Source organism: Micrasema longulum, unplaced genomic scaffold (assembly GCF_059751315.1).
Source record: "Micrasema longulum isolate JH-2025_06_02 unplaced genomic scaffold, ASM5975131v1 h1tg001329l, whole genome shotgun sequence".
Lineage (NCBI taxonomy): Eukaryota > Metazoa > Arthropoda > Insecta > Trichoptera > Brachycentridae > Micrasema > Micrasema longulum.
In genome coordinates this window covers 27121-55100 of record NW_028278516.1, presented here as the reverse complement: position 1 = coordinate 55100, position 27980 = coordinate 27121, and the positions used below count along the sequence as shown (strand labels likewise).

The following is a 27980-nucleotide window of genomic DNA, read 5'->3' as shown; positions in this document are numbered from 1 at the left end:
AGTTTATTAAATGTGAATCATGAATATTTAAATAATATTGGTGCTGATAAATTTAAGTATTCATGGACAAACTTGATGAAAAATATTTGTTTGTTTTAAATTATGTTTCTTTGATTACAATATCATTAAGTTAACAGGAGTTAGTATTGTAATTGGATAAAGAGGATTGATTGTATTATTTTAAATATATTTACTGGTTTCCTAAGATAATAATGTGTATTTGTAACCTCTGACCCCAGATATACATTTATCAATGTAACAGTCAACTGATTTTTGGTAGCAGTGTTAAATGTACTTTTCGACTTAAGACATCATGTTTATACGAAGCAAGTGTTTTCAAATTATATCCAAAGCCAATGGATGTAAGCCTCCGATGAGACTTGTGAATACAAGTAACGTTTTATGTGATTCAACAAGTGGTGGGGAAGTAAAGAAAACGTCGCTTTACGAGTTTCACGTAAAAAATGGAGGAAAAATGGTTGACTTTGCTGGACATCTCCTGCCTGTACAATATTCTGATATGGGTGTTGCTGCCTCTCATCTTCACACTAGGAGCAGTGCCTCTCTTTTCGATGTGTCTCATATGTTACAGACTATCATTAAAGGTAAAGATTGCCTCGCCTGGTTCGAAACATTATGCCCTGTGGATCTTAAAAACATGGAGAATGGTTCCAGTGCTCTGACAGTATTCCTGAATGAAAACGGCGGAATTCTCGATGATCTGATCGTTACCAAAGTAGACTCGGATAATTTGTATGTGGTATCGAACGCCGGACGGATGGAACATGATAAGAATCATATGACAGAACACCTGGAAATATTCAAAACAAAAGGCAAAGATGTACATATGAATTTTCTGGATGTTTCGGAACGAGCTTTGATTGCTATTCAAGGACCAAAAGCGGTTGAATCATTCCAGAATTTGTGCACCAAGGATCTCTCCAATCTTTATTTTATGAATTCTCTGGAAATGAAAGTAGCGGGAGTAGAAGGCTGCAGGGTTACACGCTGTGGCTATACTAGAGAAGATGGCGTAGAAGTTTCTATTCCAGCTGACAGTGCCACTCGAATCTGTGAAATTTTATTAAAATCACCAAGTGTCAGACTTGCGGGATTGGGTGCGAGAGATTCATTACGGTTAGAAGCAGGATTATGTTTGTACGGAAATGATATTGACGACACAGTTACACCGGTCGAAGCTAATCTTACATGGTTGGTAGCAAAGAGAAGGAGAGAAGAAGGTAATTTCATCGGTGCCGGAGTTGTGTTGAAGCAGATCAGGGACGGAGTCTCCAAACGTCGGGTGGGTTTAAGGTTGGAAACGGGTCCTCCAGCTCGCAGAGGAGTGCAGATTTTAAATCCTTCCGACTCCCGAGTAATAGGAACAGTCACTAGCGGATGTCCGAGTCCTTCTCTGGGTGGAAATGTTGCAATGGGATATGTCGAAGAGAAGTTTAAAAAACTGAATACCAACATATCTGTCAACATCCGCAATACCAACACTGAATGTCATATTTCTAAAATGCCCTTTGTACCATCCAAATACTATTTGAAAAAATAATAAACAAAAAATACATTAGTAAACCTTATATATTACGAGATAGAAATCTTATTTTACAAAACTGAAAATAATTTATTTATCAAACGCTTGATCATTAAAGTCTTTTGTCAGCTGAATTGTTGGTTTTTACTATTTTGTATTTGAGGCATTTTTTCAGAATACTTGGACTCCAATTCCATCAGCTTTGTTCCAGACTAAAAATAAATAAGTGGCATAATTATAAATTGATTGTACTATTAAAAGTTACAATTAAAACTATTAAACAATAAGTGAATAAAACAAACCTTTTCATTTTTATTGTTTAAGCAATTTTCTAAACGCTCCTGCATTTTTTTAAGTGAATTTTCATAATTAGACTTTATTCTCTTTAGTTCACCATCCACGTGTTTATCCTTTTCAATAACGTATTCCTGAAATATATAAAAAATGCTATACAGTACTTCAAATGAATAATAAATTCATTCACACATATCGGAGATTAAAATAGTTTTTGAAAATAATAATACAGACTTATAAATTAATACATTATAAATATTTAGGATCAATTTATTTTTCTACTAAAACGGTGCATTTCGTAAATGTATGGAGTTGTAACACAGTACATTGATAATATCAATAGAAATTATTACAAACCTTATATTTAAGAGCTGTTTTCTTTAAAATCCTATATTTATCTTTTAACCTTTCAAGATCTTTTAGTGTGTTTGCAAACTTTTCTTTTACTAACGCAGCTTCAACTAAAGTTTGCTTCTGATTCTTAATATTCTCCACATCGGTATTTAAGTTATCGATTCGCTGGTGATATTTTTCCAAACTTCTTTTGTATTCCTCTTTGAGCTTTTCATTTTGGATATTCATCTTTTCATGTTCTCCTAACTTTGACAAGACTTCTTGCAGTTTTGCCCTTTCTGTTAATATAACACTCTGTAATGAAGCCACTTCTCTGGTTTTAAGTTTTAGTACATCACCGAGTTGGGTGACATTACTATTGTACTGATCTTCGACTTCGGATAGTTTTTGTCTGAAGCAAATTTCCGTTTTTTTAATCTCTTTAGCAAAGTGTTGAGCAACTTCTTCTCTGATTATTTCTTCCATTCTCACATTGACCTAGTAACAGAAGAATAAATGAGATGACTTAATACGGGTAAACATATTTGTACATAATATATATCTGCGGTTTGGATCTAAATAGATTTCTTTTTTTTTTCCCAGCATTTTGTAGAGGGTCAATTTCAATTGAATAAACAATACATTTAACTATTTTATACATATGTGGTAATGTTTTTTATTAATATGTATTTGTTATCAAACACATCACTAATAATTGTATATTGATCAATTCAGTCTAAGAGCATCCGCTACAGGAAGTATTGACAAAATCAAAACACTTCCAAACGAACACAATACATTGCTAATGCTTTGTTTATGTAAAGCAAAAGAAACTTAAAATCAAAAGTGTACTCAATAGCAAAAAAATTGTTTGTGATTATGTAAAAACTTTTGACTTTGTCGGTTTTCCTTGTATGCTCACAATATTCATACACGGTGTGTCCGGAAAGTAACTTTAGTGAGATGATTACAAAGAAGTTATTGAACTTTTCGTTACAACACATCAAAATTCCTCAAAATAGGCTCCTCAGAACAGTTTCCGCGGCAGTCTTGCCAAGTTTGACGCAAAATTCTCAGGTCAAAAAAACGGTAAGTGCTGGTTTCTTCCATCTCTGACAGATCAAATCCGTGCTGAGAAATATTCCTATAGATGCAACTAAAGCTCTTGTAAATGCTTATGTCGTTTCGTGTCTAGATTACTGTAATAGAATATACGCAAATCTCCCAAAATATCCAACTAATAAACTTCAATCAGTTTTCAATGCAGCAGCAAAGCTTATTACGGGAGTAAAAAAATATTCTCACATCTCACAACATCTTCGAGATTTGCACTGGTTAAAAAGCCCAGAGAGAATAAAATACAAGCTTTGCTGGACAGTATTCAAATCCCTTCATGAAATGGCTCCAAAATACCTATCGGACCTTTGTATTTGGGAAAATACATGTCAAAGAAAATCTACTCTTAGGTCAGCATTTGATTCAGAGAGAGGAAAACTTGTCAAAATCCGGCGCTCCCTAAACACTAGATTGGGAGATCGTGCTTTTGCCCGTTGTCGGCCCCTCTGCCTGGAACCAATTGCCTTCAAACTTACGAATCATTGACAGTCCCAGTCAGTTAAGATCCCAACTAAAATCCCACATCTTTAGACTATCATACCCTCAATTTTAAATCTAAATATAATATATCACTTTAGTTTAGTTAAAATGTAAGTTTAGGTATACACTTGTAAAGCGCCGTTGAGGTGATTTTTTACAAAAATGGCGCTATATAAATCAGCCAAATATTATTATTAAAACTTGATCGCCATCCTTTACTGTACCGAGTGCTGCCATTCGACTTTTGTACAAGGTCCCAAAATAACTTCCGCAGAAACGCCTGTCTTCACTAGACAGGCGTTTAGTGAGACAGGCGTCACAAGACTGAGAGACCCAGCGTTCATAAGCTGACTTCCCTCATTATCATTCTCAACCGGTACGGGCGCGCTCAGATGTACAGTCGCGCCAAAAAAATTAATGACATTACTTTCCGGACTCACCATGTATATGTCAACTGATTTCAGTACAAAATGACATTTTTTCTCAATTCGATCTCCATTTAGGAGCCCCCTTTATAAGGGTATACAAGTTCTGCCCTGATTGGGAAGAGTTGAACTAAGCACTTTACAAATCTAAAGATAACGTGAAAATGCAAAGTAAAGCCAAAAACACTGTATCTTCGGTAAAAAAAAATATAATAAAACGAAGAAAAGTTGGACACCGAATCTACCGATTTCAAATAAGTACCTTAAATATTGAATTTACCCCTACCTGTTGTGTTACATTAGTTTTCCTGTGATCATTATCCGAAAGTTGATTGGTAATTGAAATTTGTTCTTGAATAAGAGTGGGGACAGGTGACGTGCACGCATCTCGTCTGTTCATTAGTTTAGTCTGTTGTGATTGTATGTACTGTTCAAACTGTTTCCCTTTCTCCTTCAAGTCAGTAATCAATCTGTCTCTCTCGCCCTGTAATTCTAAAAAAGTATCGCAAAATTAATGTTTTTGTTCGTAAACATTAATTACATTAGGGTAATCATTACTGTGTAAGCAGATCGGTACACGACGGGATTTTTTCTTATGTCTATGATTTTTAAGTGTTGACCACAGAAAAATACAATACAAGATTTTTTTTCTTTGTCTTTTACCAAAATATGATAATATCGGACGAAAACAAAATACGTATTGTCGGTATACTGGTAAAACAATAGCGGAAATTAAAAAAAAAATAATAATTTAAATTTACCTTTAACTCATCAGTCATCCGTTCATCTAGAACCAGGATATATAAAAATATAGATTTTTAGTCAGTTGCTTGCTATTTTTTGTCAAGTTGTGTGCTTCATTATTTTATTTTTGCGATAGGCCGCATTGTACATATTATTACAGATCGGGAAAAACATTAAAAATATATTGTTAACATATTACAACAGAAATGGAGAACATTTTAGAGAAGGGAATATAGAAGTCTAGGCATCTACAGGACTTATAATCTGTCATTGGTTGGTTTAAGTGACCACTTTACGCACTGTGTACCATTCACCATTCTACGTATATTTGAATACCTATATTCTTTCAATTCTTCAATCTGTTGATTTTGTGAAGTTAAAGAGCTGAAACCTTTATTGATGTGGGTGAGATTAATCCGATTGCATTATTCTCTTCTCTAAGCTGTTCTCCATCTCTGTTGTAATATGTTAATATTCACAGCTCCCTAGGGGGTTGAATCTAGTATATATTTATAAAAATTTGGACAAACTCAAAACATTGTTGAAAAATATATTGAATATTTAGAGCAGGTTTTAACGATTCTAATGCAGAACTATCAATCTAAAAAAAAAGTTTTCATTTATAATTTTCGAGCGAAAAATGAGCACGTACAAAACGGCACGCAGTTGGCGTCATGTCATTTTGTCGTCACATGTTATGCTCCCCAAGTGTGCTTCTGACAAACATTGGGTACAAGTATGGCACGGTAACGTAACACGTTTCGTTTGTTCCACAGGGTGCGAAACGTCTTGTTTTTAAGCAATTCTAAACATGCATTTTTTAAACCTCTGTAGAAAATTTATCTGACGTCGCACGGAACAAAATATTGTTAGCTTATTTCACACAATAAAAAAAAAAGTAAAAAGACCCCATATAAAATGGATCGATACAACATACCGACTTCTGCATTCAATTTCAGAGTCATCTTTTTAGATTCTTCCAGTTCAAGAAGTAGTTTATTCAACTGTACAGTTTGATCATCACATAAGTGTCGGAGATTTTCATTTTCTTCTTTAAACTGAAAAATAAATAAAAAATATAATTGTAAAATATATTATATAAAACCATGTGGGAGGAAAAATTATTTTACTTGATTACACAGTCACTTCGTAAACGAGATTTCCTTTATCAAAAAAACATTGCGTAATTTTTTTTCATTTCAGTGCATTTTTTTAATTGCAAAAAATTGTATGTTCCTTACCTGATTTGTTATTTCTAAATGTCTTGCAGTAATACTATTTTTTTCCTTTGATTTCGTGTCAGAAGCTTCCATAGTTTGTTGATCTTAAAGTATACAAATTAATATTGTTTATTAATTTATAATTAAACTTAATATGTAGCATTATACAAATAAAAGGACAAAAGTATGCAAAGTTAAAAGTAACCAAAATAAAAAGGTAAAAAAAACACCATAATGATTTTGAGTATGTCTAAATGTTTGGGGTCTAATACTGTATTTGACTATCTGAGTTTATCAAGATTTACAGATTTTGGAATATTATGGAATATAGCAGTCTAGGCATTTACTGGGCTTACGACTTGTCATCGGCAGGTTTAAGTGTTCACTTTACTCACCGTGTATCTGCCTATGCAGAACAGTGAATGTAGACCTAAGAGTAATAGTACGCCACCCGCTTATAGAGCCGCCCATATAGACAAAAACCATTATATTATGGTACTCAGGTCGAGAATCGCAAGCACAAACCAAAACCGTCCGTTACACGTTTGTTGTTAAACCAAAATTTGGAGTGCTTTTATTTATTTGACAGACTTATGCAGTCCATTCTAACGATGGTGAATACAATTTCTTATAATAAATACAGGCACTAATAAAATAAAATACAACTAAATAAAATTAAAGCTAGGACAAAAAAGTTACACCAAAAAAGTCCAGATCTTGTCTCGAGTTTACAATACGACACAATCGGGACATTGGTGCATGCAAGCCATAGTTTGTACTGTGTTGATCGAGGAACAGCACATTATTATTTCGCAACCGGCTGATTGGAACATTGAATGCCGCTTGTTCCAGTAACGATGGTACATCAATTGAGCCATTCAGTAAATTAAACATAAATATGGAGTCAATGTTATTCCTATGTTTTTGTAGACTTGAGATTTTTAACATTGACTCCATTTCTCTGTAAGAGTAGTCTCCCCTCTCGAGGCCAATCATCCATGCTACTTTTCTTAGCAAACGATGTTGCACCGATTTGATATGATTTATCCGGCCTACATAGAAGGGGGACCAAATCACGGATGCATATTCTAAAAGAGGACGAACAAGTGAACAATATAGTGTTTTAACCATGAACATATTAGTAAAGTCACTAGATGTCCTGCTATCAAAACCCAAGAGTTTTAGTGACTTGTTAATCATAGTATCAATATGTTCATTGAAGGTAAGTTAGTATTCTATGCAATAGAGCGAAAGGATGTCTGTATAAGCGGGTAGCGAATTATTAGTCTAAGATGCAGACACAGTATTAATAAAATTTTTAAAATGTAAATCAAACATTGAATAAATATTATAAAAAACAATCGTAGCTGAATCGTATATAACGATAATATACTAAATTTACATTTTAAAAATATTGTATAAAAGATATTTTCATTCTTCATACATATATTATTTGTTTTAAATAAATACAGTCGAACTTGGTTATTACGAGGAAGATGGGACCGATAAATTGATAAATTTGCTCGTTATAAGCGTAATTCTTTATACCAGAGAAAGGTTTTATTTATACAATCGCTATTGCACATTGTCACTAAGTAAACAAGTAAATACATATGTGTACATTTACTCATAATTCACAGAAAAAATTAAAAAAAATGTTAAGGAAAATTATAATAAATGCTTACAAACATACCTATCACATGAAGACATTATTACATTTAAAATCGTCGTATCCAAATTTTTTTGCGAGCTTTTCCGCATGCGCCTTCAATATTGATCCATTGATGGAAAATCCTGCGTTTCTTTGGGTACAAAACTGTTGGAGCAATGCTTCATTGACATATTAGTACAATCGTACTTTCTAATTTTTTTTGTTTCTGTGATATTCTTTTCAAATGCAGACAAATAAACATGCTTATTTTTCCACAATGTTCACACTGTGGATGATAATAGAGAAAACTTTGTACACACTTCCACATTTTTCGCGCCACGTTCGATTTCACGAATAAATGCCACTTTTTTACGAATTAAGAGACACTTTCTCTTGTTAGTAGACATCTTTATAATTCAAGGATTGGGTTTTAACTGATCTGTTCTAGAACTCATTTGACATCACCCACTTGTTATGTTTGCTGTGTATTGAAATAAGCATAGAACATTAAAAAATCTAAAAAAAACCCCAGAAAAACCCCCGAAACAAGCATGTCATTCATAAACTACAAAAGCAGCTGTAAATTGTAACAATGAGCCGAGCCGGCACTTACTAAGTTCACAAAGCTTGGATTTTTAAAAACCATGTGTGTTCATTTTTCAATATTGTCGGCGAAAAATCCAATTAGGTACGTAGACACTTACATAGCTATCATAAACATAATCCGATCCCAACGCCCGGCGGTAATAATCCTTTACGTTACGTAGTCGAAGGTTTGGATTTTATTACTTAGGTTTTTATTTCGAGAATGATGTTTTTAACAATTTAAGATTTTTTGTATAATTTTTGACAATATTTTTGTTCAGTATGTCCGAGAAGTAGCTCATTATAACAGTGAATAATTATATGGGGAAAACCATGAACTAAAATGTCAACTAATGTTTCCTCGTTACATCCGAGATCTCGCTATTTCCGTGATCGTTATAACCGAGTTCGACTGTATGTCATTATAATCTAAGCCCAGCCATACATTTTTATTTATACAACTTCAGTTATTTTTAGAATAAAATAAATACCAACTGCTTGAGGCCGTTGCTGCATAGTGATCTTATACAAGACTAGAAAAGAAAAGATCCACTTACAATTCTTCAAATGGTCATCAAACTGCTTGACCTGTTGTTCTAATAAGTGCTGCCCGAGTTCTTCAACTTTAGATTTTTCCTTTTCTAAGAGAATTTTTAGTTCGTCAACACGAGTGCGCTCCATCTGGAGGTCTTCGTAAATATCTTGGGACTTTAATTCATTCAGATCTTTATTTATTTTATCTTTAACTCCGCAAACCTGAGAAAATACAGAATTAAAAATGGTTTTTTTTAAAACATGTGTCTTTGTTTCAACAATCCATTATAAGGCCTGTTGTTGATGACCGTTTTTGGCAATGAATGGGACCATTGTCTGTTGGCCAGTGTTCGATAGGATAGATGCCAGAGAAACACACAATTCTGTTTTACTTTTTCAAATTATTTTTGAAAAGTGTCTTTAACCATACGAATGTATAACATTTAATATATTTTTTTTTTTAAAACTACAAAAGAGTGTGGAAAGCATGATAAAATCTTACTTAAGAGGATGAACCCATAACTTTTTATTGCGTTTTTCTACTTTTTTTTTTGCTTTGCGTACAAATAATACGCTGTAATATTTTTTCATTCTAGTTGACATTTGGAATGTGTAGTCCACTCACTTCTCAATTTGAAATTGATATTATACATTATATTAATTTATATTGTCAACAGAAGCTTCTCTAAATAAATGGATCGTCAATAAGGACTCCCTTTCCTCACTGGTCCGTTTACATGGCATAAAGATGGTAGTTAACAAGAAGCCAAAACTGCATTGTTCAAACAATTTTTCAGAATGTAATTTTTTAATGTGTTTATTTTTGGTTTCTAGTTTTATGTTTAAAGGTAATTTGATTGTGTCTGCTAATTAGAATATTATCTTTATATTGTAAATTGCAAAGTATTGCTGTAAATTTTGATAATTTGATGATATGCAATAAAATGTAACTTTTATTAAGTCTTATTAAAATACATTTATTTATAATATTTAAAGCACTAACTTTGTGAAACATTATTTATTAATCAATACATAAAAATGAAATAACTTTACCACCACTTATTTTTGTGTACTTTATTTTTTTATGATTTAATAACTAAATAGTTTTGGAAAAAAACACCAAATAACAATAAATATTATTAATTATCAAATCAATGTAAGCAAAACTTCTATTTTGAATATGTTTCCTTTCCCTAAACACGCACATAAACCCCCAGTTTCTACCCCCTCTCTTCTCCCCTAGCCACACCTACTCTACCATCACTGTGTAAATTTGATATATATATTTTTTTTATTCAGAAAACATAGTCATACATAATAAGTATTAAAAACAACAATTTTTTAACATAAAAAGAACAATTAAGTTTTCATAAATTATGCAAAAGATATAAACATTAAGTGTGACAATTTTTTAAAAATAAATAAGAAATTCAAGTGAGAAAAGAATAATTGTTAACATTTGCGTTTTCCATGGAGGTTATCGTTGGTAATTAATTAGAATAAATAAAAATAATGAATGCACACTCCGAGCCATTCATGCACACACACATGAACGCACATATAAAACATACACAAACATATACATAACATGCGGCACATAAACCACTCAAGATGCACATTCAGCAACTATCCCAAATAATCGACCCCATGAAGAAATTTTCTGTAAAAATGCAACGTGCAGTCAAAAATGTCTACATCAATACTGAGTACATTATAATTTTTACAGGTAGTCTAATGAATGAATTAGAGGTATAATTGTTTTTACAAGTTGGTATTCAAAAAAGGGAATTTAATCTGATATAGCGAAGAGGACAACGGAAACCAATGTTTTGTAAAAGATACGGCGAATCAATCATATTATTTAGAATTTTGAAAAGAAAAATTGAATCACACGTAAGGCGCCTTTTTTGTAGTGATTCTATATTAAAATTAATCGCCGTAATCATTTTCAATGTTACCAAAACGATATTCCAGGCTCCTTATAAATTTCTTTTGAATGTTCTCGATTAGATTCATATATACATTATACTGAGGGGACAATACTAATGAAGCGAATTCGAGTTGACTATGCACATAAGTATAGTAAAGAAGTTTGAGTGTATCTGGTTATGAGAATGGCTTGGAGATTCGTAAGATAAACCCTAGAAGTCTATACGCCTTATCCACTTTTGTATTTATGTGATCTCTAAATAAAAGCTTATCATCCATCAGTACACCCAAATCTCTCGCTTTCATTGAACGATTGACAATTTTCCCAGATAGTTTGTAGTCAAATAGTATACTTTTTTTCTTTCGAGTAAATGACATGACAAGACATTTATCAGAATTCAATAATAACTGATTGTCCCTGCAATAGCAACAGATTCTATCTAAGTCAGCTTGAAGAACTTCGCAATCATTTATTGAAGACACAATTTTAAATACTTTATTGTCATCAGTGTATAGCAAAAAAATTGAGTTTTTAATGCATAAACTTATATCATTGATATAAATAGTAAAAAATAAGGGTCCAAGATGCGAACCTTGAGGGACACCTGATGGGATTGGTTTAAATGATGAATTCAATCCTTTGAGTGAGATCGATTGACTGCGGTTACTAATGTAGGAACATTTCCAACGATACAGATTTCCCCATACACCAATGTTCCAAAGCTTGCGAAGCAAGACCGAATGACTTCTTTTATCGAAAGCCTTTGAATAATCCATATATAAAACGTCTACCTGAAAACCTGCATTCATTACATTCAAAACAATATCGGTAAATTCACAAAGATTTGATTCAACTGACCGTTTCTTATAGAATCCATGTTGATTGGGATTAATATGTGGTTTTATAACATTGAAGAGCTGATCAGTTACTATATTTTCAAGGATTTTACTAAAAATGGGAAGAAGAGAAATGGGTCGATAATTAACTACATTATATATATATATATATATTATGATGGTTTGTAACTAACCCTGAAGAAGGTATGATGTTTTTGCCGAAACTAGTTGGTTATTAAATTATTAAAAAATAAAGTGGTAATTATATATATAAAGTATCATAGTTACATACCTCAACATACAAATTTTTGAATTCCTCTATTTGTTTTTGAGCGTCTTTGAGTTGGTAAGAAAGTTTATCCCTTTCTTTGACTATTTCCATGTGTGTAAGTCTATCCAATGAATTTCTTTTGTTTACATCGGAACTTATTTCTTCATACTTTTCTTCCAAACTAGAGTATTTGGAGAGTAGCTATAAAAATAATTGAACATACACAATATTATATAAAGAGGGAGGGGGGGGGGGGCGTAATTTTCTTCTATATTATTATAAGATTCAAGCTGCTCTATCAGAAACCATTTCACTGCATAAGTATTTAGCTCTCAAGGACAAAAAACTTTTTTCAAGAGAGGAGTTAAGGACTGGATTTTCCTCCGTGGAAGGGATTTGAGTGGAAACTCCTTGATGTTTTTCCGAATGTTTGAGTTTGCTGTTTACCATATTGATGTGCCATGTATTTATTTAAAAATGGTGATATATTCGTATGTCTGTGTTAATTAATTACTCAACACAGGACTTTTAGTCCCATGGAGTTGGGACTTGTCTCAAAAAATGTGTAATAAACTTAAATAAATAAATATTACTAACTTTCAAGCTTTGTTTACATTTACTTTATACTGTTCACCTGTCTTTACAGTGGTTTTTACTGTTAATTTGGTTTTATTTTTTACAAATCTTTTAGATTCATAATTTTTCCTAACAAATCTTTTAAATTCATAAGTTTTGATTCTGTGTGTGACGGAAAATATTAGTGGTTTTTGTTCTGTCTTTAGGACACCAGCGTTAAGACGTTATAATGAATAGATATAGCTATGTAGAATAAATAACTTATTGCCAGTAATCCTTTAATACACATAATATGTAAATTATTCCTTCCCTTGTTATATAATCGAGTGTCCCTGAGCGATGTTCGTACTATTACAGATATTGATTGACTTACAGATGATAATTCCGACATTGTTTTTCCCAATTCAGCTTCCTGTTGCGCACATTTTAATTTTAAATCATCCAAAAGTTCCGGGCGGCAAGATACATTGTGTTCTTCAAATTGGTTTTGCAAGGATTTCAACTGAGATATTTTTTTTTGCTCGGAAGCTTTTAGATTTTCTATTTCTTTTTTTAATCTTACTTCAGCATCTTTGAATGTTTCTATTAACTGGTCCCTGTAAGAGGTAAAATAGATTTTACATATAAAAAACCCAAATGAAACTTATATGGATGAGTTATCTACTCGTATTTTCAATATGTAGCATCTCCATACGGGATAATTTTACAGTTTTTTTTTTATTGGAATCCATTTTCAAAATTGCACTCACATCGGTGGCCTCTCAAGTGTTATGGCTAAGATACTTGACTCATGCACGGAAGGTTTTGAGTTCGATTCCCGGTGAGAACACAAAAAAAGTGATTTTTCTCAAGTTTGGGTGTTTTGAGCTATAATTCACTACTGTAATTGGACCTCCTGGCTTTTCATGGTGCAAGAAAAAAAAGACAATCAATGTGTAATGCTTTAGATACAGATTTAGAAATAAAATACACATATTAAGAGTACATACTTGTTTTTGGTAAGGCTAGAACACCCAGTAGGGAGATGAAAAAGCAAAAAACGAAGAAGAAGAGTACTTGTTGATTAATAAGCAGCCGAGGGAAATTATTTTCAGTTGGTGGAGATGGTGGATATTAGAAATAGGCACTCATGGCCCAACCTGTAAGTTGGAGATTTAAAAAAAATAATAATTTAAAATTGTGAATATTCTAGAAAATATGACTGACTCACTTTTGCTGAATGGTTTTATTTAATTTTTCAATTTGTTCCTTTTTAAGTTTTTGTGCAGCCAAAGTCTTTGATAGCTCGTTTCGAAGTAACGCCACTTTATCTGCTTGAGAAGAAAATCCCCGCCCTACAAAAAACATTCCAGAAATTTAAGACTGGAATAAGAAAACAAAGGCAAATGCATATCATTATTAAATAGTAATGAACAATATTTTGTGTTTGTCCAAATTATTGTAGACAAGTTGGATTTCCTTCCAAGGGAGTTATTATATAGTAATAAATAGTTATGGTTTATTAACATAACAATTTTTATAATCTGCTACATTTTTATGTTTGCCTGACTAGGTGCAACCCATTTTAAGGCAGACATTTTTATATGTAGCGCAAAATAATAATTAAACATGACTACCTACTATGCTGCAGTGTATTTATTATATAAGTTTAATTATCTATAAATAAATTAGACATTTTTGTAGAGGGGTAAAAAATTGAGAATATATTTGTTAAGGTGGTTTTACATGGCAATATTTCACTGTCCCTGGATTGGCATTTGAAGCGTAAGATTGATCACTTTGGATCCCTGTAAGAAATGATCGAGATAAATGCAGTGCCCTATGCACTATCAGGTGCAGATTAGGGTTTGATGATGGTGATGAAATAAACATATCTACAGTATCTGCATACCCACATGTCCTGGTAGGGCATACCACGATAGTCTCTCCTAAAGTATACTGAATCTGGGATTACTTACTATAATTGATTGAATTACCAGTTTTAGATGATCTAAGTTGAACGAAAGAATCCGATTCTCTTCCTTCGGACAATTGTTCGAGAACAGCCTCCAATTCAGATTGCTCTTCTTGTAATCTGATAAATTTAGTTCTATAGTCCACGAGTTCTGTTGCAGTCGCCTCTAGCTTACCCTGAAGAAAATATGTACATTTAAAAACTATTGATTCTTTCACAACGTATGCTTTTTTAATTATTTACATTAAAGATAATGTTTCCTCACTGGGGAGTCCTGTGCCGAGGGACACATGCCTTACTAAACATAATCTGAAATATACCTTGAACATAATCCTTCTTTTAAAAGGCACGCACTATCCTGGATTCAAACTAAAGATATGAACTCTTTTTTTCTATGATATATTTTGTTGCCCTTTAATAATAAGGAATATTTTAATGTTTTTTTTATATTTTTTATTTTCTTTTAATTACTATAAAAAAAATTTACTATATAATCTTTTACAGAATATTTTATTTTCTCTTTCTTACGTTACACAAAAATATTATAACTGTCGATTTATTATAGGAGCAAAAATTCATTAACATTTTCTTGTATACCCACGAACAGGCCACGCCTTTGTGGGATTTTTTTGTTTACTATTTTTACTATTGATATGTATTTTATTGCTATGTAATTATCCTTTATTTTTGAATACTCTGTTTTACCTCTTATGTATATTGTAAAAAAAACAAAAAATTTAATAAAAATAAAAAATCTTATAAAACTCACAAAACTAAACTCTTTTCTACCTATTAGGCCTGATCCACCCCACCCATCAATCCGTGCGCAACTCACCTCAATACCTATTATCCATTACTCATCATTGTTCCTTTTACGTATGCTCGGTATCACAAGTTTGCGGGGCAGAGGGAGCATTGCCTTGCTTATGATGGCCTTTAAACTTCTGAATGGGTTAATTTATAATACCAACATTTTGGAGCATAAAAGTATATGTACCAAGCAACAATTGAAGAGCTAGGAAACACAGACCTTTGTTCTATCTGATGATACCTGTGGGGAGGATAATTGGTCTGTTGAACAGCTTACCGAGAGAGGTGGATCTTTTCTATGCTGGGATTACCAATTTTAGACTCTTCTCTCTATGTATCATAATGTGTATTAGTTACTACTATTGTTTTTATGGATATGTTGTACAATAAAATTTATTGTGCACTTTTTTTAAAACATTATTTTGTAAATACCTAATCATATACGTACATTGTAATGACGAAGTTCAGTGTTTTTTTATTTGTTAATAAATTGTAAAACTAAGCCAAAAAATATTTTTAGAAATTTCTATGTATCATATTATCAGTACTATAATTTTTTTAAGTTTTGTATTTCTGATATACTCCGCGTTTGACATCTCAAGTTCTCTTCCACCTCTTCTCGGTTAGTTTTGCCGATTGGTCCGTTGACGGTAAGTAAACAGAAATCTTCCACAACTCTCTTATCATTGGTTGATTCATATAAACTAGTGGCGTCGTTCAAAGTACATGGTTTTTATATATTTTTTTAAATCCTTTATTTTTAAGAAACTTTGCTATATTTAATATTTTTTTTAATGCTCTATTTTTTACCGCGTGTAAGAAAACATTTTTTGTATCTAATTTCCCGTAAGGCTGAAGTTCCTTATTGGGAGGCGTGCTGCATTGTACATTTAATTTTAAAAATCTTGATAGCAATATAATAAAGTACTTACTAATTGTCCTTACAGACAATGGAAGTAGGTTGTACACTTTAATGGATACGCAAAAAATAAATACACCAAACTCCCGTTTTACCCAATATACCTACTCATCATTAATGGTAAACGTGGTTTCAAAATAATTTGGTGCAAAAAATAGATTTGATTTTCAAATATTGATTAAATAATGCGTATTAGTAATACTATGTATTGGTTTTTGGAGTTTCCTACTCAGTAGGCATAGAGAGGTATATGGAAGGCTCCAGATATTTTAAGTGATGTAAACGATCTTGTACCAAATTTGCGTCTATTCTTTGGGCTGCTATTTTGAACGCTCTGTAACGTAATTTACATATTAATTACGCATTAACAAAGCATTTTCTGCGCCCGTGAGAGCGTTCATAATCACACCCTTGAAAGTGATAGATCTTTGTCACCATTTTTTAAAAGCACTATTTAAAAATTAAGATACAATAAACAATAATTCATTTCTATAACCACTCACTGTTTTTATTGATTTTCATTCAATTTAGCGCAAAAATAAGATTTAGTTAAAACGTAATTGGCTTTTAGTATTGACTACACCAATGTTCAGATTGTGTCATATTGTATATTCGAGAAAGGATCTAAACTTTTTTAGTGCAAGTCTTATTAAATAGACTATACCTTCAACAATGCTTTTAGTATGTCCAAATATTTGTAGACAGGCTAGATTTCCTCCCTAGGGAGTTATTTAGAAGATCTAAATTTGTTGCAAAAGAGATGGAAAACATTTTTGAGAAGGGAATATGGAAGTATCAAAAATGTTTTCCATCTCTGTTGCAACAAATTAAGATCTAAATAACTCCCTAGGGAGGAAATCAAAAGGAAAAAAGAAGAAAAAAAATGGAAGATTGTATTTAGGCGTTGCCTAGTACGGGAAATAGTTCAACTGGGTGAATCACACTAACATGATAAAGGTTTCAGCTCTTTTACTTCGCAAAAGTCAACAGATGGAAGAGTAGAGGAAATGTGGATGTTTAAACATAGGGAGAATGGTGAATGTTACAGTGTGTAAAGTGGCCACTTAAACCGGTCAATGACAGGTCATAAGCCCTGTAAATATCTAGGCTTCCATATTCCCTTCTCAAAAACGTTTTCCACCTCTGTTGCAACAAATTTAGACCATACCTTGTCTCGAGGTCTTTTTTTTTGTCCTGCTTTAGTTATTCTTTTTGGTCAAATTTTCTTTTAATCATACTTATTTTTTTTAAAAATGGCCATTATGTTATTGTAACTAAATAGACTGTATAAATAAATAAATTATAAAAATAATACTAACCGCCATGTCTTTGAATTGCATTCTTGCTGTGTTTCTTTCAACAATCAATTGAGAGATTTTCTCCTTGAGGTCAGCAGATTCATTGGCAGCTAATCTGTGTTGAGCCTCTTCTAACTCCATTGCTAATTTGTTAATCGTAGAACCTTTCTCAATGAGGAGCTCCTCTTTTGACCTTTCTAAATCCCGATATCGTGACTCCAAAATCAGGTTTTCATTTTCCTGCAGAAAAATTGTATTGAATTGGGAAAACAAAAATGATTGTATTGTAGAATAGTTAAGTACAGTAAAACCACCTTCTTACGTTTTTCAAGGGAGCAAGAAAAAAATGTGTGGAAAAATTAGGAATTTCATAAAAATAAAATTGATTTGCTACACTAAAGTGTACATATACTTGCAGAAAAATAGTAAAAATGGTGATAAGTGGACATTGACAATATTTTAATTCCTATTTTCAATGATTTCACTAAAAATATTTATACATTTTTTCAAACAATATTATGTAATCTGTTTTTTTATTTGATTTAAAAACGGCATGTTAAAAATATTTTATGTGTAAATAAAAAAAAAACGAAAATAGAATTTTTCCCCTACATGTTGGGAAATTTTATTTATACGGTATCACTTTTTTTCTATGGCATCACTAAAAACAACATTATCGTACCTGTAAAAATAAAGAATGAGGCAAAAGACAACAATAAAATATTATTTGATTTTGTTAACGTTTTGCCAGTTAACAGTGTCAGTATAAGATAATGACAGATCATTTCCTCGATTGCAATTTTAAATCCAAAATAAACCACCAGATCATGACCCGACAAGTATCGGCACAGCTGCTGATGGTACCACGACAGAAAAACTACTATGGTGACAGAACAATGGGTAGTGTAGTACCAAAACTGTACAATTTAATACCAGCCAAAAATCGTGAAGAAAAAAACCTAATTTCATTTTAAAAAATAATCAAAAAATTATTAAATAGCAAGTGAAACTTAAGTGTATAAATATATTTTATTCTTCAATTATTATTAAACTATGTACTTATAAATTTAAAAAAAAAATGTAATGTAATCCGCAGACAAGCTTCGGCTTTGCGGGAACAAAAATACAATTATGTATGTTACTTATTTGTTAAAATGAATAAAACTTAAAAAAAAAAAAATATATAGATCGCGGCATTTTTTTTTCCATTTTTATGACAACTTTTCAAACTATCTTTTTTATAACTTTAAATATTTCTATTATGTTTTAAACATCACAATTTGATGATATTACAACTTTATTGTTTCTAAACGTTTGTCAACTGCGTATCATGATTTGTACGTCAATATGAAGTTTTTGTTCAAATGAAAAGTAAGACTCTAAAGGAAGATACTTAAACAAAAAGGTCAATTAAACTACACCTACTTTGAATTTAGGTTAAGACAATAATTTATCCTTTAATTATTATTTAGGTATATAAAATGCTTCCAATGTCAATTAAACATTGTAATATTTTGAAACATGTAAAAGTTGTAGCTAGTTGGAGCACATGATGTCCACAAGAGCCAGCTCCTGTGCATCCTCCCGAGTCAGGTCCGCGTTCAGTAGTTTTGACATGAACTGCCGATGAACAGACAGCAGCGGATGCCTTGTGAAGTAGACAAGCGCGATTAAAGCTCTCAAGAGCCATTAGAAAACTACCCAAAAGTGAAAATACCTTCAGGAAATATGATCGTAGAGATCTGCTAAGTCATACAGCATCAAAAGATTCCTCTGTAGCAAGTCTCTTTCAATCAATTAATATCAAATATCAAATAAAAGCGTCACCAGGAGATAACTCATAATATGTGTTCCAGAAATTAATTCAGAACACATAATACAGGTAAGACTTACCTGATGCATTATGAGCCTTTTGAAAAACAAAATCCATGGATGATCAGGATAAAAAATCGTCAGAAATGTACAGAGCAACCATAAAGTAAGACATTGACCCAGGTATGGACGATAAAAACAAAGGACAATGGGAAAGTAAATTAAAGTTATCATAATATGGACTCAATATACATAATATGTATATATTTATTACTAATATGCAAACGTGGTTTTTTTCTGTCCTACTTAATTTATTTTTATATTCACCTATTGTTTTTATTTTTGATTTAAGTAACCTTAAATTTTGGATGATTCCAAATATTATAAATATAATTATTACAAACATTTATATTTTTTTTATTTGAAGCACTAACTTTATTAATATTCATTACAATAAATTAAATATAAAACAACCTTGTTTTTAACAAATCTTAGAAATTAAAAAAGCGATTCATAATGAGAAAAAAATAATAAATAACCAATAAACAATATTTCCTTTAGTCTACTCCTGTCTAGTTTTAAAGATCGTATCTATCTCACTTCACACTTCCCATAATTAAAAGAACAACATGACAAAAACACTTGAATTACTAGCTCCATAAGTATCAATAATGTAATCCTTTAGTTATCACTGTAAAAATAAAATAGGATAGAATTAATTAGTTAAGTAAACCTTGATAAAGAAGCATGTGTAGCTTTGAAAGCGGTCGGTAGAAAAAAAGTGCTTAAAAACAAAGTTGTTTTATATTTATTTTATTACATTTTGATTTCTTTCACTTTACATTTTGTAAAATACATTTTGGAGTGTATATTTATGTATGTAAAAGCCTACAGGGCGTTTAAATAAATTTTAATCAATATAAATTAACAGTTTTAATGGTAGGTAAAACTCCAATATAATATTTTGTTACCTTTTCCTGCAGTTTGTTTCTGACTTTCATTAAATCCTTTTCTAGATGATTAGTGTCCTCTTTGTACCTACAATAAAAAAAATATTTATTAATTTGTACACATGAAAACTGTATTACATAATTTTATATTATACTATTTTACGAGATATTGCTACGATATTTAAAATGTAGATTCCTTTTCAAGTACAAGAGTTTGAGATGAATTATGTTTGCAAAAAAAGATCAAAATAAAATATTTTAAAAATCAACAGATGGAAAAATTGAAGAAATGTAATATTTAAACATAGGCAGAATGATGAATGTTGCACATTCTGTAATGCGATCACTTAAACCAGTCAAGCCCCGAAAATGCCTAGACTTTCATATCCCCTTCTCAAAAATGCTCTCTATCGCTGCATATTTATTTAATCTAATATCGACACATCCTACGTACAACTGTGTAACTGAAAAAAGTAAATTTTAAAGGAGAGCGTTTTAAAGATTTTTTAAAAATAAACTCGTGATATTTCGCTGTTCTTACGTAGTAAAGCTGTGAAATTTGGCATAACGCTTTTAATTGAGTTATTTAATAAGATAAAAAATAAATGTTCTTTCTGAGAACACTAGTTTTTGTTTTATCACACATACACACTTACGCTACTATACTTTGCTACGTAACCTGTCATCAATACTGTAAGTTGCTGATACAGGCTTATTCAATGGGATTCATTGAAATGTTTCACGTGTATCTGCCTAGTTACATAGTTTTACTCGGTACTTCATTTGATATCTTCCCCTAAATTGTTCACTAACACAGCTTTTACCAAAAAATTGTAATAAAATACGGTCTTATATTTGTTTATGTATCGCTGTCACAACATTAATATTAGATCATTTTCATTATTTTGATAAGCGTATATTTCAAAAATGCAACAGTCGTATAACCGTGGATGAGGCAGTTACACAGTTGTACGTAGGATGTGTTGATATTATCAATTAGTTCCTATTTTCATTGAATTATTATTTGATATTATTGTTAAAACACTACGTATTTTCTTTTTTCTTTTATATGAACCCTAGAGGCTTGCACTCACCATCTCAAGATTGGGAATAAATACTTATTATTAATCACAAAAACCCCATTTTATTTTATTTCTAAGTATTCTATTTATGTACTTAAAGATAGGTCCAACTGTTGAAGTGAGTGATGTAGCGGAATATTTATATGACGAATGTGTGGTAAAACTAAGACAAAATCAAGGAGTGCTGTGTTAGTTTGGACATGTAGAATAAATTGACAGCAAAAGAACGGCTAAAACAATTTACAATAAGAATGTTGATGGATGCAGAAAACGACGAGGACTAAGAAAGACATGGTATGACCGAAATCCAACAAATACTTGAAGAGAGACATGTCATTTTTCAGTCATTCAAGGTGGCAACTAAAACCAGCCAAAAGCCCTGTAAATGCTTATAAATCCATATTTCTTTTTCTAAAAGTTCTTTATGCATGTTTTAATATCACACCCCCCGTCAAGGGTGCTGAAAGCATAAAAAAAAACTGTGTTTGGAGTTCAATATGACATTGAATAGGATTTGGTGTGTTTTCTGTGCCAGATTGCCATAGCTAAAAAGTTCATTAAAACCGCATACGAGTGCATAATGGCATTCTAACATGATATTTATTTATAGTCATAACACATTATTGTTAAGTGTCAAAATTAACAATCAAATATATTTTTTAATAAACAATTGTTGTTATTGAATATATATTACAATATTGAGTACATTGTTTTATATTGAACTGTGGTGAAAAATCTCAAATGTCAAAATGTTCAAAGTCATTTTTCTCAGTTCGATGCATTTAAACTTGTGGCACTCAGATGGACATGTCAAAAGTCGGAATAATCATCATGCGTGCATGAGAAGATATGCAGAGGCAGAGTGACGTGGTGTTCTATCTTCTCTGCCCACCTCCACGAAGAAACGGCTTGATAGTTTGTTTGCTTTTTGTTTTATACAATGGAGAACAAAAAACAATATTGGTTTATCCAAATTTAAATATAGATAGGTTAACCTTTCTTGTTGGGCTTTGAATAGTGCGTCAGTAGATTGTGCAGACTCTTTATTCATCTTGGCAGCCTGTAGTCTCCTCTGTGTGTCCATCAGGCTGGCCGTGGTGGCGGTCACTTCGGCGTTCAGTTCCTCGTTCCGCGCTGCAATGATCCCCAGCTTACTGTTCAGGCTGGACATCTGGTGCTCCACTTCGGCAATACGGTGTTTGCTATTAGCTGAAAGTATTTTGGACACTTATGCGCGGAAGCGAAACATACAACTGACAGAAGAAAGATAAGTACATCATCATCATTATAATGGGGTACCGCATTGGTACTTCAATGAGGAAGTTTAGTGGTTAAAAAGAAAGAATTACTTTATGTTTTATTATCGCTACGATTTTTTTTTAAGTTTTGTAATTTTGAAAATCTCAACGAAAGTTAGAAATTACACCGTCCGAAACGTCACAAGTTCTGGTTGGTGAGCGATCAAATCTCACATATAAATCATAAAACATAACTGCCTAGAATACTGGAGCATACTAGAATACTGTTCCATAATTTGGGACCCTTCTGAGTTGAACCACATCATATTCTATTAAAGCAATTTTTGCAATATTTATATAATAAGGAATATAACTACGAGTATTATACATTCTTGTGGCTATCATTATTTCTAGAAGGGATTATTATTATATTATTATAGATAACTTATACGGCATTATTTTCATAATACAATACCTTAAGGGCTCTTTACGAAGTGATTCTATGAATATCAATTTAATTTAAACTTAGAAATGATAACTTAAGTAAAACAATTTATTTTGTAATCACATACTACAGATATATCTAAATGATTTAGAGAACAAGTGGGTTTTTAGTTTTTTCCGAATCGTCACTTCACTCTCACAGTTTTGCACTTCTCCTGGGAAAGCATTCCATGCAATAAGATCTGCGACCGCAAATGCATTCTCATTGAGTTTAGTGCGCTGGTCGCGTAGAGGTATAAATAACTTTTCCTATCGCCGTAGATGTAGCTGATTTAAGCATAAGACGTCTGCCAGCCGGTTCATTTGGAATGAATAGATATTATAGTTCATCCTTAGATATTCCGGAGCAGAGTTGTGCAGTGACGTATAGATAAGCCAACAGGTTTGTATTCCACACTCGGAAAACATAACTAGTGAAATTCCCGAAGTAGATTAATATATGCCTGAACTTAGAGATTACAAAAATAAGTCTCGCTGCCACATTTTATATAGCAGGCGAGTCATTTTATGTTCGTAATTACCGACTAGTTCTTGTGACTGCTGCAAGGAGAGCTGGGCTCGTTCTCTCTCTGCTTCCGCTACGGCTAATCTTGAGTACAGTTCGTCATGGGCAGCTTCAGCATCCCTCCTACAAGTTGACAACTGCTCGCTTAGTCTCTTTACTTCCTGTACTCTCATCTAAAAAAAATGAAAAAACACGTATTTAAAAAAAAAATATTTTCCATCAAAGGGTTAAAGTAGGCTCTCATAAAGACAGAAAAGATGCCTGTTTTAAAAAGTCTGTTTTCCAATCTTACGGAAAATGTTACAAATTTAATCAAAACTATTATGAGTTTATACACAAATACTGGATTTAACTTTTTAGGAAGTTTATTCAGATAAAAGATATTTTTACAGAGATGGAGAAGCTTTCTGAGAAGAAAATACGTAAGTTTGGGAATTTACATGGTTTATCGACCTCTAGGTAGAAGTAGATTTAAAGACTCAACAAGCCGATTCTCAGTGCAACATACAACCCAATTTTTACTACTCTGTAAACTATATCATGAAAGTAAAAGAAAAAACTGAAAAGAAAAAGAATTATTAATTAAAGTTTAAAAAAAAACAAATACGTAAGCAGTCAATAAGTTATTTTCATTCATATATAAACTTTTAATAGATAATTAGGATTTTCAGTACTGTAAAAACTATCAAGGTCGAATTTTTCCCATTTTTTATATTTATCTGAAGGGGGGGGTGGGTATTTCACCATCTCCTTGTAAATTCTGATTTTAAAAATCCGTACGATTAAATGCTCTAATTTTTACCGGGTGCAGGAAAACATTTTTAAATCCAATTTCCCTTAGCACTGAACTTCCTCATTATTATTATTATTATTATTATTTATTTATTTACATAAGTTTATTGTACATTATTTGAGAAATAAGTCCCAACTCCATGTGACTAAAAGTCCTGTGTTGAGATGGGACTAGCAATTAGTTGACACAGACACATGAGTATATCACCACAAATATAGGATCAGAAACATAAAAAAAAAATTTTTAAAAAGACATACAAAATATATTAAAGTAAGATTTTAAATTAATAAATTTATTTGTAGAAAATTAGTATAGAAATAGAATTTTGAAAAATAATTTATTTGTATATGGCACATCAATATGGTAAACAGTAAACTCAAATATTTGGAAAATCATCAAGGAGTTTCCTACTCAAATCCCTCCCACTAAGGAAAATCCAGTTTCCTTTCTTGAAAATAATTTTTGTCCTTGAGAGCTTAATACGCTCTTCCAAAATATTGAACACTCTCGGTGCGATAAATGAGAGATGTCTCTGAGCAAAAGAATACAGTACAATAAATTTATACAATAAGTTTCATTAACCAAGATGAATAAATGCCAAAACTATGCAGAAAGATATATTTTTAGTTGATTAGTCAACATCCTTCAAATTATGTACATTATTTTGGATGAGTTCTTTCCACCACCAAGACGAGGAACATTTTAAAATCTACATTGTTTTTCTTACTTGATAAAAAACATGTAATTGATCCTCATTTTGCCTTGGATTTTCGTCCGGAAGATCCGGTTTGGTTTGGATGAGGAGATGTCTCAGAGCTATAAAACAGAGAATCGTTACAACAGGTAATCCTAGTGAGGACCTAAAAATCCATTTTTTCATATTCTTAGCATTAAAATAAAATATTTTAAAAAGGTAGTATATAATATAAAACATTGCAGTTTGAACTACTTGGAAAATCAATATTTATTTATTTTAAATTTTCAACTACAATGAACAAATACTTTGACGGACTGATCGCTGAACACGATAACTTCTAGCCAACCAAAAAGCAGACTGGTCAAAAGAAGAATTGGTTAAAAATTTGTACTAAAAAAAAATACATGCATGGAAACACCTAATTAATTAAAAATAACAGCTGTTTTTTTAATAGGGAGATAAAGCTTGCACATTATGAACTTAATAAAAGTAAATTATGTTTTACAGAATATTTCACAGGAATCAAACCTAGGACCTCAAAAATGGTAGGCGATCACACCAACCACTACACAACGAGGCGGACTTGTCTCCACTTGATTCCCATTTTCAGGATTTTTATTTGAGTGCAAATACTCATAGAAAACACTCATCCAGGATTCTGGTTCTATTTCACAAACAGAACAGTATTTTATATCTGCCTGGATACATAGTAGAGCACAAAGTTAGAGCTTCAAAAACATATTTTTTTAAATTATTATTTACTCAAATATAAAAATTTTGAAAGTTGTAAATAACTGGGCTAGAAAAAATCATGTTATGGTAGAGCGGGATTTGGAACTCAGACCTCTGATTCTTGAGTCTGCAACCCAACTGCTGGAACACAATCTGGTTCCAATATTTCTATTGATATCATGTACGAGAAAACATATTGAAAATAAAAATTTGTTGTAAAATAGAGTTCTTACTATCATATCCTGTAATGGGTGCTTGATAGCAATGCTGATGGTGCTCGGTCAAGACTTCATTTTGAAAATGCTCTTGACCAGAATTAGGTGACGTGTAAATTGGAGAATTATTCACAGGAATCCTGTTTCCTTCACTGAAGCCATTGTAGTTATGTAAGTCTTTCTGGGACATTCCGTGATGAAGAATGGCTCCATTTCCGGCATCCGCATTCGCTCGACTGTGACTCGCATGTACTAATTGTTCGTTGCTTTTGTAATTATTCAAATTTTCAGATTGCAAGAGTTCGGCTTGCAAATTTAATGGAGGGCCATTATCAAAACCTAAAATTGAATAATCATCACAAACTCTTATTTGCACTTGATTGTGCATCGGTGAGGTAAAATGCAGCGTATCCCGTTCATCTGTTACAGGAATGTAAGGTGATCAGTCTTACTCTTCAAGTGCCTGAGGTAGTGAAATATTGCTGTGTGCATTATAAACAAATATTTCATACTGACCTTCCCGGCAATCGAATCCGGGACTCGAGCATGGTAAGAAATTTGTGCCAACCAGAATACTACAAGGATAACTATTTTCCACTCAATTTACTTTTCGGGATTTTTACATGAGAGTAGGTTCAAGATTTATCATTGACATTACTGTATTCTTCATCCGCCTGGACAGAGAAAATTTGCTCAAATAAGGAGTTCATCGTTGAAACTGAGGCCTATTTTGCAGAGCTAGGCAATACCTTAGGAATACCTAGGACGTTGGGAAACGAGTATAACCCTAAAAGAGGACTGAGTTGAAAAACACATAATTTGTTTTTGAAAAAAATGGCATCTTCATTCCTAATACGGGTTCTTGTTGAGCCACCCTCATATATCTCAAAACGTCTTTTTTTGACGTTCATCCTTTATATTTGGAACCCTTCATTTATTGATTCATATAATTTTATTTCATTTACATGCAAACATATATTTTTTTCAATTCTTAAATTTTAAAAGGAGAAAAAATAATATCAAAATGGTAGATTTTATAGAAGTATACTTATAGCAACAACCTTGACAATAACACTACTCAAAACCATTGAACCACAGAAAAAATAGTCATTTTTAATTATATTACTTACATATTATGTACTTACATGTATGTTCAAATTAAAGAACATTTTTTTGTAGATTACCTATAAAATAGATCACGGCTCGCCACGGGTAAACGTTGTGTTAAAAAAAAAATGATAAAATGCATAGTTTCAATTTCTTCCAGTAATAATAAGTAATCATACCTTTCTGTGGTGGAATATTGTTTCTTGATAACCGTGAATGAGATACATTGTGCATGGATATAAAATTAGAGCTGTCATTGATAGACTCATCATCGTCATCAATAAAGTCATCAAAACGATTCTTGAGATCATTTTGAAGCTGAAATATGAATGCCAAATGAATATTATTGCTCGCGAAAAAAAATGGGAAGTAAAAACAATATTTAACTTTGGTAAACAACAATGTAGAATTGAGATTTGATCCATATGGATTTTTAGTTCTGTAAATAAAACGTGTTAATTCTTCAAAAAGATTTAATAAAACGGAAGAAAAACCTCTTCGTTGCGTCTTTTCTGATCTTCAATAGCTTCTTCTTCCTCAAGTCGCTGACCACTTGTATTCAAATGAATACTGCCGGCACCATTGAATAAACTCATTCCGGGACCATCCATTTTATTAGTTTCATATGGAAGCAAACAACGAAATACTTTGTATATACATAGATTTAATGTTCTTATTTATAATGTAGCCAAAAACCGGTTTTGATATGCAGTTATAATCGCTTATAATGTCACGAAGGCGAACTGTCACAAAGCATTTTGCGAAAATGAGCGGCAACGTAAACAAAAAACAAGGCTACGAAAAATGAAAACTGATATCGTTGACC

General features: G+C 31.9%; 1 protein-coding gene and 1 pseudogene across 3 annotated transcripts; one reads left to right on the top strand and one right to left on the bottom strand.

Moving 5' to 3' along the window:
• Window positions 1-297: 297 nt before the first annotated feature.
• Window positions 298-1677, top strand: LOC148275857 (aminomethyltransferase, mitochondrial pseudogene; annotated as a pseudogene). The gene has a single exon (XR_015823926.1). The product of XR_015823926.1 is annotated as an aminomethyltransferase, mitochondrial pseudogene (transcript).
• Window positions 1573-27980, bottom strand: LOC148275856 (uncharacterized). Of its 2 annotated transcripts, none has more exons than XM_088235106.1 (19): window positions 27649-27980; window positions 27334-27472; window positions 26066-26386; window positions 25131-25219; window positions 23627-23783; window positions 22359-22572; window positions 20303-20369; window positions 17541-17759; window positions 14497-14668; window positions 13749-13872; window positions 12912-13134; window positions 11984-12163; window positions 8949-9147; window positions 6177-6259; window positions 5873-5993; window positions 4478-4683; window positions 2195-2668; window positions 1846-1971; window positions 1573-1755 (listed from the first exon to the last, which is right to left on the bottom strand). In XM_088235106.1, exons 1-19 carry the CDS (start codon window positions 27763-27765, stop codon window positions 1669-1671), a joined length of 3318 nt encoding a protein of 1105 aa, XP_088091232.1. In that variant the 5' UTR covers window positions 27766-27980; the 3' UTR covers window positions 1573-1668. The 2 variants fall into 2 exon arrangements, with proteins under 2 accessions (XP_088091232.1, XP_088091233.1); XM_088235107.1 differs by having other exon boundaries at window positions 14515-14668.

What these genes read in the sequence shown, in the direction of transcription:
- LOC148275856 (XM_088235106.1), bottom strand. Translation starts at nt 27,765, where the DNA reads ATGGATGGTCCCGGAATGAGTTTATTCAATGGTGCCGGCAGTATTCAT. An exon ending in AATTACATGTTTTTTATCAA is followed by an intron (nt 23,784 to 25,130) that starts GTAAGAAAAACA and finishes CATTTTTTTTAG; the next exon opens with ATGAGAGTACAGGAAGTAAA. An exon ending in TGCAATTCAAAGACATGGCG is followed by an intron (nt 14,669 to 17,540) that starts GTTAGTATTATT and finishes TATTTTCTTCAG; the next exon opens with GGTAAGCTAGAGGCGACTGC.